The sequence below is a fragment of the Amphibalanus amphitrite genome, unplaced genomic scaffold (genome assembly GCF_019059575.1).
Source record: "Amphibalanus amphitrite isolate SeventyFive unplaced genomic scaffold, NRLGWU_Aamphi_draft 000407F_arrow, whole genome shotgun sequence".
Taxonomy (NCBI): domain Eukaryota; kingdom Metazoa; phylum Arthropoda; class Thecostraca; order Balanomorpha; family Balanidae; genus Amphibalanus; species Amphibalanus amphitrite.
The window spans coordinates 481,915-493,914 of record NW_024881901.1 but is presented as its reverse complement, the minus strand read 5'-3'; the positions used below and the strand labels follow the sequence as shown (position 1 = coordinate 493,914).

The following is a 12,000-nucleotide window of genomic DNA, read 5'->3' as shown; positions in this document are numbered from 1 at the left end:
AATGTCTAATTTACGTAGCATGTTGCAGCGGGAGGTCGCAAAAATTACAGTGTCATCCATCAGTAGCAGAGAGTGGAGGTTTCCTAAGAATCCATCGGGACCCAGCTCTTTCAATTTTCTGATCGAATCGTTAATATAAAACGTGAACAGGGAGCAGCTAGTCAGACCACCCTGTCTAACACCCGTAGTGGCTCGGAAACTATCATCCCCTATCATGTTTATGGTCTGGTTAAGAGTCTGTGTGATTGCTCGAAGATATCTGAGACCGCAACCGGCCGCTGCAAGTTTATCGACCAGCAACTGTCTGTTCACCTTATCGTAAGCGGTGCGGTAGTCTACGAACACAATATACAAGGTTTGTTTGGATTTTCTTGCGATGTCGATCAAAAGGCGAAGGGTCAGAAGCTGCTCTTGGCAGCCTCTTCCCGCCTGCGCCCCCGCCTGCTCTACATCCGGTTTAAACCATAAGTTAAAACGCTCTGAGAGAATGCCGTCGTACACTTTATACATGGCGTCAAGTGTTATAACGTGAGCTCTTTATTCACAACCAAAGCCGCATTGCGTTAAACCTCCTAGAGCGCCAAACACCGATCGCTACTACCACAACCGCGCTCCGCGCGGGCCGGCGGCCGACTGCTCTCGAACCCCGCGTCTGCGCGCCGGCGCCGCCAATGGCGTCGCCAGGCCCCCGGGCAGGGGGGAGCAACTGGCGTCGCCAGGCCCCGGGGCAGGGGGGGAGCAGCTCGCGACACCACACCCTGCCGCCCTTAAAACGGAACACATTCACTTTGACCTGCCGCCCTTAAAACGGAACACATTTTAAACCGGAACGTGGAAACAAACACATTACGCGTCGGAACGTGGAAACAAACACATTACGCGTCGGAACGTGGAAACAAACACATTACGCGTCGGAACGTGGAAACAAACACATTTTAAACCTCGGCGATCAGTCGCCTCGGGCACCTCCGGCGCCGAGCGGAACGGCGTTGCGAGGGGCCCTCAGTGTCCCCGCCGCCCCTGCCGCCGCCGTCACCGCCACCGCCGGTGTGACTGTAGCCGCTGAGGTCACCGGTATCACCGCCGCCGCCGAGGTCACCGGCACTACCGCCGCTGCTGACGGCATCACCGCCGCCGCTGAGGTCACCGGCACTACCGCCGCCGCCGGGGTCACCAGCACGGCCGTAGCCACCGGGGTCACCGGCATCCCCGCCGCCGCCGAGATCACCGGCACGGCCGAGGCCGACTGCTCCCCGGTCACAGGCCTGACCGGCGACGCCGGCGCGGCTGCCGTCACCGAGGCCATTGGCGCGATCGTCTCCGACAGGGCGCCCGGCGCTGCCGCCGGCGCCACCAGCCCGGTCACCGCCGGTCGTCGCTCTGACGTCACCGCCGGTCGTCGCTCTGACGTCACCGCCGGTCGTCGCTCTGACGTCACCGCCGGTCGTCGCTCTGACGTCACCGCCGGTCGTCGCTCTGACGTTACCGCCGGCGCTGTTCCCTGGGTCCGCCGCCGCCGCCAACAGCTGGTCAACGTGGCGCGACCAGATCACGTGTCCCACGTCCACTTCATACGACACGGGACCGGGGCGGGCGACCACCGTGCCGCGGACCCACTTCTGACGACCGTCATACGAGCGGGCCCACACTGTAGCTCCCACGGCGAATTCCCTGCTCCGTCCGCCGGCCGTCTCACGCTGCCGGTCCCGAGCCGCCTGCAGAGCTGTCTCGGCGCTCGGGACCATGAGGTTCATACGAGTGCGGAGGTTCCGCCCGAACAGCATCTCAGCGGGAGTCCGTGCGGTCGCGGCGTGGGGCGTCACTCTGTACGCCATCAGAACTCGGGCGAGCGCCAGTTCCATGCCTCCGCTGTCGTCTGCTGCCAGAGTCGCCTTCAGTGAGTTTTTTAGCGAGCCGACCGCTCGCTCCGCCATCCCATTAGACGATGGGTGATGGGGCGCCACTCTGACATGTCGGATCCCGTTAGAGCTGGCGAACTGGGCGAATTCCTGGCTCGTGAACTGTGGGCCATTGTCCGTTACCAGCACCAGTGGTAGTCCGAGACGAGCAAAAACCGTCCTCATCACCGCTACGGTCCGCTCGGACGTGGTCGTCTTCATTGGGATCATTTCAGCCCACTTGGAGAAACTATCCACCATCACCAGGAACCAGGTGCCCTTCAGAGGTCCGGCAAAATCGGCATGCACCCGCTGCCACGGGCCGTCCGTCGGCTCCCACGGGTGCCGTGTCGCCTGCGGCGGCTCAGCTCGCTTTGAGACGCACGCCTGACACCCGCGAGCCAGCGCCTCCAGCTCAGCATCGAGTCCCGGCCACCACACAAAGCGCCTCGCCAGCTGCTTCATGCGAGTGCAGCCGAAGTGACCCTCATGCAGCTCCCGCTTGACGGTGTCGCGCAGGCTGCTCGGGATGACGACTCGGCCGCCCCAGAGCAGACAGTCGGCCTCAGTCGTCAGCTCCTCTCGGCGATTCTTGAAGGGAGCCAGGTCCGGGTCCACCACCGCCGGCCAGCCCGATCGCACCGCCGCCAGAGCGCGGGCGAGCGCCGGGTCTCGGCGCGTGGCCACTGCTATCTGCTGCGCGGTCAGACACGGCCCCTGCTCGGCGATGAACATTACGCCGCCTCCGCCGTACGCCGCCTCCTCTTCTGCCGACAGCCGGTTCTCCGCCTCGTCCGGCACCGACAGACGGGACATCGTGTCCGCCAGCCTCATGTCCTCCGTCCGGCGCAGCTCGATCTTGTACTGATACGCCGCGAGCTGCAGCGCATACCTTTGCATGCGAGCCGCCGCCAGAGATGGCAGCTCACGGTCCGGGTTTAGGATCCTGGAGAGCGTCCTGTTGTCGACCACCAGGGTGAACGGCCGACCAAACAGGAACTGGTGGAACCGCCGCACTCCGAACGAGACGGCTGCGGCTTCCCTCTCCACTTGGGCGTACTTCCTCTCCGTCGGAGTGAGCGTTCGGGAGGCGTACTGTACCGGCCTCTCGAGCCCCTCGGGCGTCACTTGCATCAGAGCCGCTCCGACTCCTGTCGCACTGGCGTCCGTGACGAGCCGCAGCGGCAGCACGGGGTCGTACCGCATCAGGACCGGCGCCGTGGACAGCATGTCCTTCACACGGCGCACTGCCGCGGCGCACTCCGCCGTCCATGCCCATTTGACGCCCGTCTTCAGTAGCGCGTAGAGCGGCGCTAGCACGGTAGACAGGTTGGGCAGCAGCCGCTGATAATAGCTGACTGACCCGATCAGAGATCGCAGCTCCTGCACGTTCCGAGGGTCAGGTGCTGCTGTGACGGCCGCCGTCTTCTCTTGCACCGGGCGCAGACCCGCCTCAGACAGTCGCCAACCGAGATACACCACTTCTCGGACTCCGAACTGGCACTTCTCTTTCTTGAGGCGGACGCCGTTGTCCTTCAGCCGCTCCAGCACCCGGTCCAGCCTGTCCATCAGCTCACGGTCACTGTCGGCGCCGATCAGCACGTCGTCCAGGTAACAGACGACTCCTGGAAGACCATCCAGCACCTGGTCCATGATCGCCTGGAACTGCGCTCCACAGGTGCTGATCCCGTACGGGAGACGGTTCATCCGCATCGCACCACGGTGTGTGGTCACGGTGGTCATCTCTCGGCTCTCTTCGTCCAGCTCACACTGGAGATAGGCGTTCCTGCAGTCCAGCTTGCAGAACTTTTTCCCTCGTATGCTGGCGAATAGCTCCTCCGGCGTGCGCATCGGATACTTCAGAGGCTGCAGCTGCGGGTTCACCGTGATCCGATAGTCCGCGCACAGCCGCACGCCGTCCTTCTTGGGGATGGGTACGAGCGGCGTACCCCATCCGGAGAAGTGTCCAGGAGGCACCTTCTCGGCGATCCCTTGATCCAGCCACTTGTCGAGCTCCCGCTCGATATCTTGCTGTAGCGCAAACGGCACCGGTCTGGCGCGTCGATAGACCGGTTTGGCGCCTTCCTTCAGTCTGAGCGCCACCTTCACCGGGATTCTGCCCAGTTCTTCTTTGAACACCTCACGGTGTTTGTCCATCACCTCCTTCAGCGTCGGCTGAGTCGCCACCGGGCACACGTTCAGCGTCTCCAGACCCGACGCCGTCCTCAGCGCCTTGATCCACTCTCGTCCCATGAGAGGTCGGTGAGAGCCCATGTCGGACACGACGAGTCGCAGCCGTGTCGCTCGGCCGTCCGTCTCCACGTTGACGTCGGCCTCGCCTCGCAGACGGATTTGCTGGCCGGTGAATGACGTGAGGTGCAGCTCACTCGGCCGCAGCGTCAGACCGGGGATGTGAGTCTCCGCGCTGATTATCGTCACCGGTGAGCCAGTGTCGATCAGCATGGTGAACTCCTGGCCGTTCACCCTGACCGTCGCCCACTCAGCTGCGGCTGGCTGCACGGCGCTGACTTGCCAGTCAGCCTGGTCGCCGTCCTGAACCAGCTTCACGCCAGTTCGCTGTTTGCCGCAGTCACGCTGCAGATGCCCACGCTCTCCGCACCGATAGCAGCGCGGCGCGCCGGCCCGCCATGGCCGCGCGCCGGCCTGCCGCGGCTGCCCGCTGTCCTGCCGTGGCTGCCCGCTGTCCTGCCGCGGCTGCGCACCGTCCTGCCGGGGCCGCGCGCCGGCCTGCCGCGACTGCGCGCTGGGACAGTGGCGCCGCCAGTGGCCCCGGCCGCCACAGCGGAAGCACGTGCCTGGCCCCGGGGGCTCGGTCGGCCTGACCCTCTCCGTCCGCTGCGGGCGTCGCACCAGGTGAACTGCCTCCCCGTCCGTCTCGGCCGGCGCCGGCGCCCCTGACAGCCGCGTCGTCAGATCCATCACGTCCCTGTGCGCCCGTGCCGTCCGCCGGACGTCCTCCAGAGAGAGGTCGTCACCCTTTAGCGCCGCCTCCCGGACCAGCTTCCTCTGTAGCTCACCTCGGCTGCCCAGGACGCATCGGTCTCTCAACTCACGGTCCACCTGCGCCGGCTCGTAGCCGCAGCGCAGGATTTGCGTCCGTAGTCTGCCCAGGAACTCCTCCAGACTCTCTTCCTGCTCCATTTTCATCCCTTGAAACTTTCCTCTTTCCGCCACCACATTATTCTTCGGCACCAGATACCGTGTTAGCTTCCTTTTCAGGCGAGCAAACTCGTCTTCTCCCTGTCTCTCGGCGTCCTCCTCAGGCAGTGAATCGCTGACATCGGCGAGGTCCGGGCCCACCAGGTGCAACAGGACTGCACACCGTCTCGCAGGCCCTTGAATGTCAACAGCGATCATATACCGCTCCAATGCCCGGAGCCACTTTTCAAAGTCCGTGCCTGGACGGTACGGCACCGCAGACACTATCTGCATCCCCGTTGGATCCATCGTGCCGCCGCCCTCTCACCAGCACGTCGTTTCTCCGGTCGGCTCGCCGCCGCTCCACCGTCGGCCCGCAGCCGCTCCACCGTCGGCCCGCGGCCGCTCCACCGTCGGCCCGCAGCCGCTCCACCGGCGGCCCGCAGCCGCTCCACCGGTCGGCCCGCAGCCGGGCGTCACCGCTCACACCGGCCGGTCACCGCTCACACCGGCCGGTCACCGCACACGCCGGTCGGTCACCGCACACGCCGGTCGGCCACCGCTCACGCCGACCGGTCACCGCTCACCGCGCCGCCCTGCGCCTGTACTTGGCGCTGCAGCTGCGGTTTCCCGCGCTTTTCTCGACGGGGGCGTCACGTGGTAGTGACGTCACACGCACGTCACCGCGCGCGCATGCGCACTCGCCCCACACCGCCCGGCCGCGCGCCAGCTTCCCGCCGAAATTACCCGCTTCGGGGACCAGGCGCCTCAAACCGCATTGAGGCCCTCTCCGCCGCACCGATCGGCCAATCACACGCGCTACCACAGCTGCGCGTCACCCCCGGCCGACCAATCAGCGTGCAGGACGCCGACGCATGCGCCACGCACACCACACTGCCGAGGCATCATGGCCGCCACGAATTTCGGCGATCACATGGGAAACCCTGCCAGGACAACGGCCGCCGCGCGACAGGCACACTACCAGCAGCAGCGCGAAAATAAAAATACTAAGCAATACTAAGCACTAAGCATTCGTACTAAGCAACGTTTGCGCCCTCACCGTCCGTGGCCTGTCCGCCCTCGCTGACCACCGCGCACTGATCACTGGCCCGTTTCGCCATCACTCGCAATCACAGCTCCAAGGCTTCACCTTGATCTGATCCTCGTCGCCAGGATGTTATAACGTGAGCTCTTTATTCACAACCAAAGCCGCATTGCGTTAAACCTCCTAGAGCGCCAAACACCGATCGCTACTACCACAACCGCGCTCCGCGCGGGCCGGCGGCCGACTGCTCTCGAACCAGTGCTGCCAGATGGAGAAGGCTGTAATCCTCCAGATCAGTTACAAAAATCCTCCAGATTCCTCCAAATCCCATTGGCGGATCCAGATAGGCGGTCTTGGACGCTGCGGGAGGGCATATCTCCGAAAAGGTTTCTCCAAATTCTAAAAACTCATCGGATTTCGATTCCTTTCGCACTGCTGTGTAGTTTAAAAGATGCTTTTTTATAATAAAAGTTGTTTAGTTTTCGTTTTATCCTTGAAAAAAAAAAACGAAAATTTTCTTCGATTTTGGACGCTGCAGGAGGGGGGGGGGGAATTTGCGCCAAATATCCCCCTTTGATCCGCCAGTAGTTCGGTACCTTCAAAAACATATGGTACAATCGTACACGAAATAGGAACAAATAGTCACCATGATATTCGTGGATATAGCTACAGACTGAGACATTCCAGTCTCACGGTGATAAAGGGCAGTGATATATCCTAACGGGTAGGGTGAAGCTGGGCAGGAAAATGTCTTTTGAGTCTTGAACGCGTTGTATTTTTTCATGAAATTGAATATATTAATCGGGTGACAAATCCTCCAGATTTTCCTCCAGAATCAAAAATCCTCCAAACGCGAAATTTGTCCGCAAATAGAGTTCAAAATCCTCCAGATTTGCGGAAATCCTCCAAATCTGGCAGCACTGTCTCGAACCGGCCCCCGGTCATTGTCATTGGCAGCTTCCTCCTCACGTGACGTCACCAGAGCTTGAAGTTTTTCCTTCACTAATGTTAAGCTATGGGAAAATTCCTTATTTTACCCATTTTTTCTAGCCGCATTATCTCCGGAACTATAAAACCCAAAATAAAACTTTTGGTAGCATTTGAAAGCTAAATCGATTACCTTGTGCATCCCGGGTCAGTTTTACAGAAGAAAAGTAGAGAAGTATGCAAATTATGCCACCGAAAGAAGGTCTACCTCCCATTGACTAGGGTTACTGTGTTGCTATCATTGAAATGAATGTCTGACAATATCGTTCTTGGTTACCGTTGATAATAGCTGTTGATTTCCATGAAAAGTCGCGGTATTCAAGTGCAGCGAATTAGCAAACATATATGGTTTCAGAACATATAACTTATATTGTGCAGCTGATGGTCGCTGGTGTTTCGTCGGGTCACCGGCTGTAGAAGTGCGAACAATGCTATACATAGATTCGATGCAGCTGATTTGCGATTGCATAGCCGATCATCAAGTAATTCTATTTTGTTTGTATTTCCCATGCTTTACATACGTAAACAATCCCTTTTAAATAAAGGCATCTATGAATCTGGTTTGCTCAATTACCGTTCCAAACTGACTGAATGGATGAAAGCAGCATCAGGCAAGAGCACAGCCTTACATTTGAATATCAGTGATACGATGGAGTACACTCTGAGCCTCACTGAGCGTGTGCCCGCAGTTTCCGCACCTTCCGCTTCTGAGCGGACTCAGCACGGCGGGCGGCGTTGAGGGCGCGGAGGCGAATGAATGTTCTGACGCGAACGAACGTTTTGATAAACTGCTCCGTCTCCGCCCTCCCACCATGCTTTGACAGTAGCAGCCCCGTCACTTTCGCGATCACACCTCTCTCCCTGCTAAGTCCGTCTCCGTGAAAGGCGTGGTAGGTGCAGAACGCCGTATCGAGCTGGTTAAACAGGTCTAAGCAGGACTGGGAGGGGATCGTGAGTCCGCCGGTCGCGCTGCGCAGCCGAGTCCAAAGCGTCTGAACCGGCGCGTCCTCAGATGCCATCGCCAGCACGCCGAAGCTGGGGCCGCGCTTTCTGGCGATGTAGCCGGCCAGATGCGCCACTGCACTGTCGGTGGCCGGCACACCAGTCTCAACGTCCAGCGCCGCTGAGGGCGCAGGCGGTATATGCGCTGTCTCGGCCTCCCGCAGCAGCTGCGCCATCTCCTCCTGCTCCGCCTCCTCCTCTGCGTCCGGATCTGGCTCTTCAGGGACGGGCTCCAGGCTCTCCGTCCCCTCAGGAACTTCTTGGGGCGGCTCAGGGCATACCGCCTCCAGCACCTCCATCTGCGCCTGGTCGGCTTGGTCCTCATCTGCCTCCGGCTCTGCCCCCGCCTCCGCCTCCCCTGCTGATACCGGGAGCGCCGCGGGGTAGCGACTCTTGATCTGCACGCCGTGACGCGCCAGCTGGATCAGAAGGAACAGGCGGAGGCGCGCCTTCACCTCTGTCGGTGTGGGGTTGAGGCTCCCGCCGCCAGAGCCGCGGATGTGGCTGAACGAGCCCTCCAGCCGGTCTTGGGTGACGTGGCGGAGCAGCAGGTAGCAGTCAGGGCCAAAACGCTGCTGCACGTCAGCGAGCAGACCCCGCACCGCCTTCACTGTCACTACCAGGCCCTTCTGGAACGGGAGGAGGTGACCAGCTGAGCCGACGCGCAGTCCCTCCACCTCTTCCACCAGCTTAGAGAGGGCGTCCTCCTGCTCGGGAGTGCCTGAGTATCCTCTCCGCAGTGGCTTGGCGTCCCTCGGATGGCCGCTGTTGAGGACGTCCATGCCGCTGTCAATGGTGAAGAGAAAGGCTGCCTCCTTCTCCTTTCCGGGTATGTACCTCTGCACAGCCAGACCGCACGAAGCAGACAGCAGCTCGTAGGCGGGCCGGACTTTCTGTCGCGCCATCCCGGAGACCTGACAACAAATAGGGAAACAATGTGTTGGATTTTCTCGATTTCGTGGCCTTTCACTTTCCATTCACACTTACATTACATACTGTCTTTAAAGGATACGTTGCGAGACAATTAGGACGGCATCACACTAATGCGTTTTTATGCGGCGCGGCACGACAGGGCACACTCCGCGCAGTCGAGTTTCAGCCGCGTAACATCTGCACTAATCACCTGTGCGATAGCCACGCAGAATATGCCGCACAGGCATATTCTGCGATCGCGCATGTGATGGAGCGTGTCATGTCGTGTCGTGCCGCGAAGACCAAGCGATTGCGGATTATACAGGAATCACCACACTTAATTTTAAGCAAGAGCACTATGAATAAAACATGTACGTCAATGTACTCTCTGTAGCGTACGGTAATTAACAGCGTTTAACCTGATAAGGCATGGCTCGACGGAAAGACAACAAGGTGGTCAACGAGTGGTAACTTAATATGCTTAATGTGCAAACAAAGTTCACATTCAATACCAGGTATAAAATGATCGCAAGGACAAAAAAAAACAATTGGCGAAACATGAATAACGTTAAGCAGCATACACTGAATTCTGAAGATGATGCTTAGTCTGACCACGATGATGATTCGAGGTACTCACCATCACGTGGGATGGAAGCTGCAGCTTGAAGAGCAGCTTCAGCTCCGCGCCTCCATCGATCTTGACGATGTCCTCCATCAGAGCGCGGTTGAGGCGGCCGCCCAGCCTGGTGTGCACCGTCCTGTCCAGGATATGGTTTCGGAGACGTTTCATCACGTGTGGTGGGTCAGCCAGCGTCCAGATCTTCCTGAAACAATTGAAAAATGTATGTGATGTAAATTTGTACCAAAACGCAAATGACGACGGACATGCTAGGTAAAACGTAACATCCCAGGCCGATATTTACAAGCGACGTTCTAGGATATCAACCATCGTCGATAATGATTGCAGAAAACCAAAATATTCTTCAGACAAACTGCAAAAGTTAGAAAAATACATCAAGCCATTCTTCCCCAGGTTGTGTGGCTAATTTTAATGGTAGGTCGGTTTGATTGGAGTTCGATAAAACGATAAAGATAAACAAAAAACATGTTGCTGCAAAAATAGCAATATTTACTATTGCAAGAAGAATAATTAATGCTAGCCCCGTCCTTCAGAATTATGATATGAACAGTTCTAGGGGATTTCTAACCCTTTCCGTCAGCCATTTACACGTACTGTTCACCGTGTGTGATGTTGTGATAAAATGTGTTTACTTGATTACTGCTCTTATCATGTTTTACAATTTATTGGTCTTAACCACCACCCCCGCATTAGATAATGCGAATTCCTTAACTATTAAGGCTGAGGATACCTAAAAATAGGTTGGCTGTTCTATCGAAAAGTTTTGAAGTCACAGCCCAAGAGTGTTTTGATGCCATACCTGGAAGGATCTGCCGGATTTGTGAAAGAGGCTCCGCGGAAGATTGGCCCATCGTAGCCGACGCCGAGGCTCCTCCAGAGGCCGAGGTTGCCGGAGCCCATGTCGTTGACTGTGCAAAGCACCTGACCTCCAGCCGCCTCCACCGCCTTGATCACTCCGCATAGGATGTCTTTAGTGGCAGTCTCGTTGAACGCGTAGTAGACGGGGAATTTCCACGCCTTAAAGATGCCGCCGAGAAGGAACAGTTGGAGGTGCTTGAAGGGCCCGAGCACTTGGTCTAGTTGGTTGTCGTAGGTCGCGATCCCCATTATGTCCATTTCGTCCAGCATCAGAACGCAGCACCGATCCCTCTCGCTCATCGGGGCCAGCAGTTTCCGAAGCAGTGAGCACGGGACCTCTGCTGATCCAGGAGCGATGACGAACTCCGAGAGCCACCTCCGAAGAGTCGAAAGGCTGGGCAGCGGGATGCAGTTGTCTCGAAGCCAGTCGTACTGCGCCCTGGACGTCTTCAGCCGCACCTGCAGCGCCTTGTGCATTGACTCGTCGTCCCAGGGATATGGCTTCTTGCCGGACGCGAGGTAGGCCGCCTGGGGCAAGGGAAGAAATAATATTAGTAGATGTTGATACCAGATGACAGTGAGACGGACAGAGGACTAATATAATGCTCATGTGCCAACAACTCTTTCCGTTCCTGAGGCCTATTATGAGCATATTTGCAGAATAGGAGTTTCAGAGCCATCAAAACTTTATTAGAGGATCGGTTCTATTGATTATACTTCATCCGTTACACAGAGAAGTAGAAACCAAGAAATTGTCCACAAATTACATTTTAAAGCAATTAGTGAGAATATTTTTTACCTAAAGAAACTATTATTTGAAATACTTTTGTGATATATTTGTTGTGCTCTTTCTATATACCGCTTTCAGTTTTCAACACAATGCCTGGAAGACAATTCATATAAGTGGGGTGAATACAATATATATTGCCCCATCCCAGGTACTCACATTAGGGAAAAATAACCCAGTGACCCGCGGATAAATTGACAAAGAGGCAGAATTTAAGATACTAGGTTTTATTGAAGCATACCTGCTGGTTGGTGAAGAAGCCAAGCTTGAGCCCACCTCCAGGACATGGTGTGTCGTTTGGGGAACTAGCGACCCGCGGCCGGGCGCCGCGAAGAGGTGCCCACCATAGGGTTTTGGGGCTATTTTTTCACGTTTCGGTCTGAATCGCGAGAAGTACTGGTCGTAGCAAATATGTTCCCTGGTTTCTGAATTTTCAGTTCACGTGGAATGCGATAGGGCAAGAGTCATTTTCGTACAGACAAAACTGTGCCCGCGTTTTTTGGTCAAAGTAAAAATGTTCAGCAGCTTTTAACACGTGGGCCGCCGCAAAACAGGGTACACCGGAGGACTTAAGATTCAATATCTCCTAAGCCATCATAGATAGCAAATATGTTCCCTGGATCTATGTAGATAATACTTTAGAGAACACTTCAGGCCAAAAATTGTTTCTCGACAACTTACACCCAGCCCGCGTTTTTGGCTTAACTGCAAT

The 12,000-nt window shown here is 57.3% G+C and overlaps 1 protein-coding gene across 1 annotated transcript; it reads right to left on the bottom strand.

Moving 5' to 3' along the window:
• Positions 1-542: 542 nt before the first annotated feature.
• LOC122390749 (uncharacterized protein K02A2.6-like) lies at positions 543-5,530 on the bottom strand. Its single transcript, XM_043383980.1, has 2 exons — positions 933-5,530; positions 543-845 (listed from the first exon to the last, which is right to left on the bottom strand). Exon 1 carries the CDS (start codon positions 5,364-5,366, stop codon positions 936-938), a length of 4,431 nt encoding a protein of 1,476 aa, XP_043239915.1. The 5' UTR covers positions 5,367-5,530; the 3' UTR covers positions 543-845; positions 933-935.
• Positions 5,531-12,000: the final 6,470 nt, after the last annotated feature.

Bases quoted from the DNA above. Each gene is read 5' to 3' on its own strand.
- LOC122390749 (XM_043383980.1), bottom strand. From the start codon at position 5,366: ATGGATCCAACGGGGATGCAGATAGTGTCTGCGGTGCCGTACCGTCCA.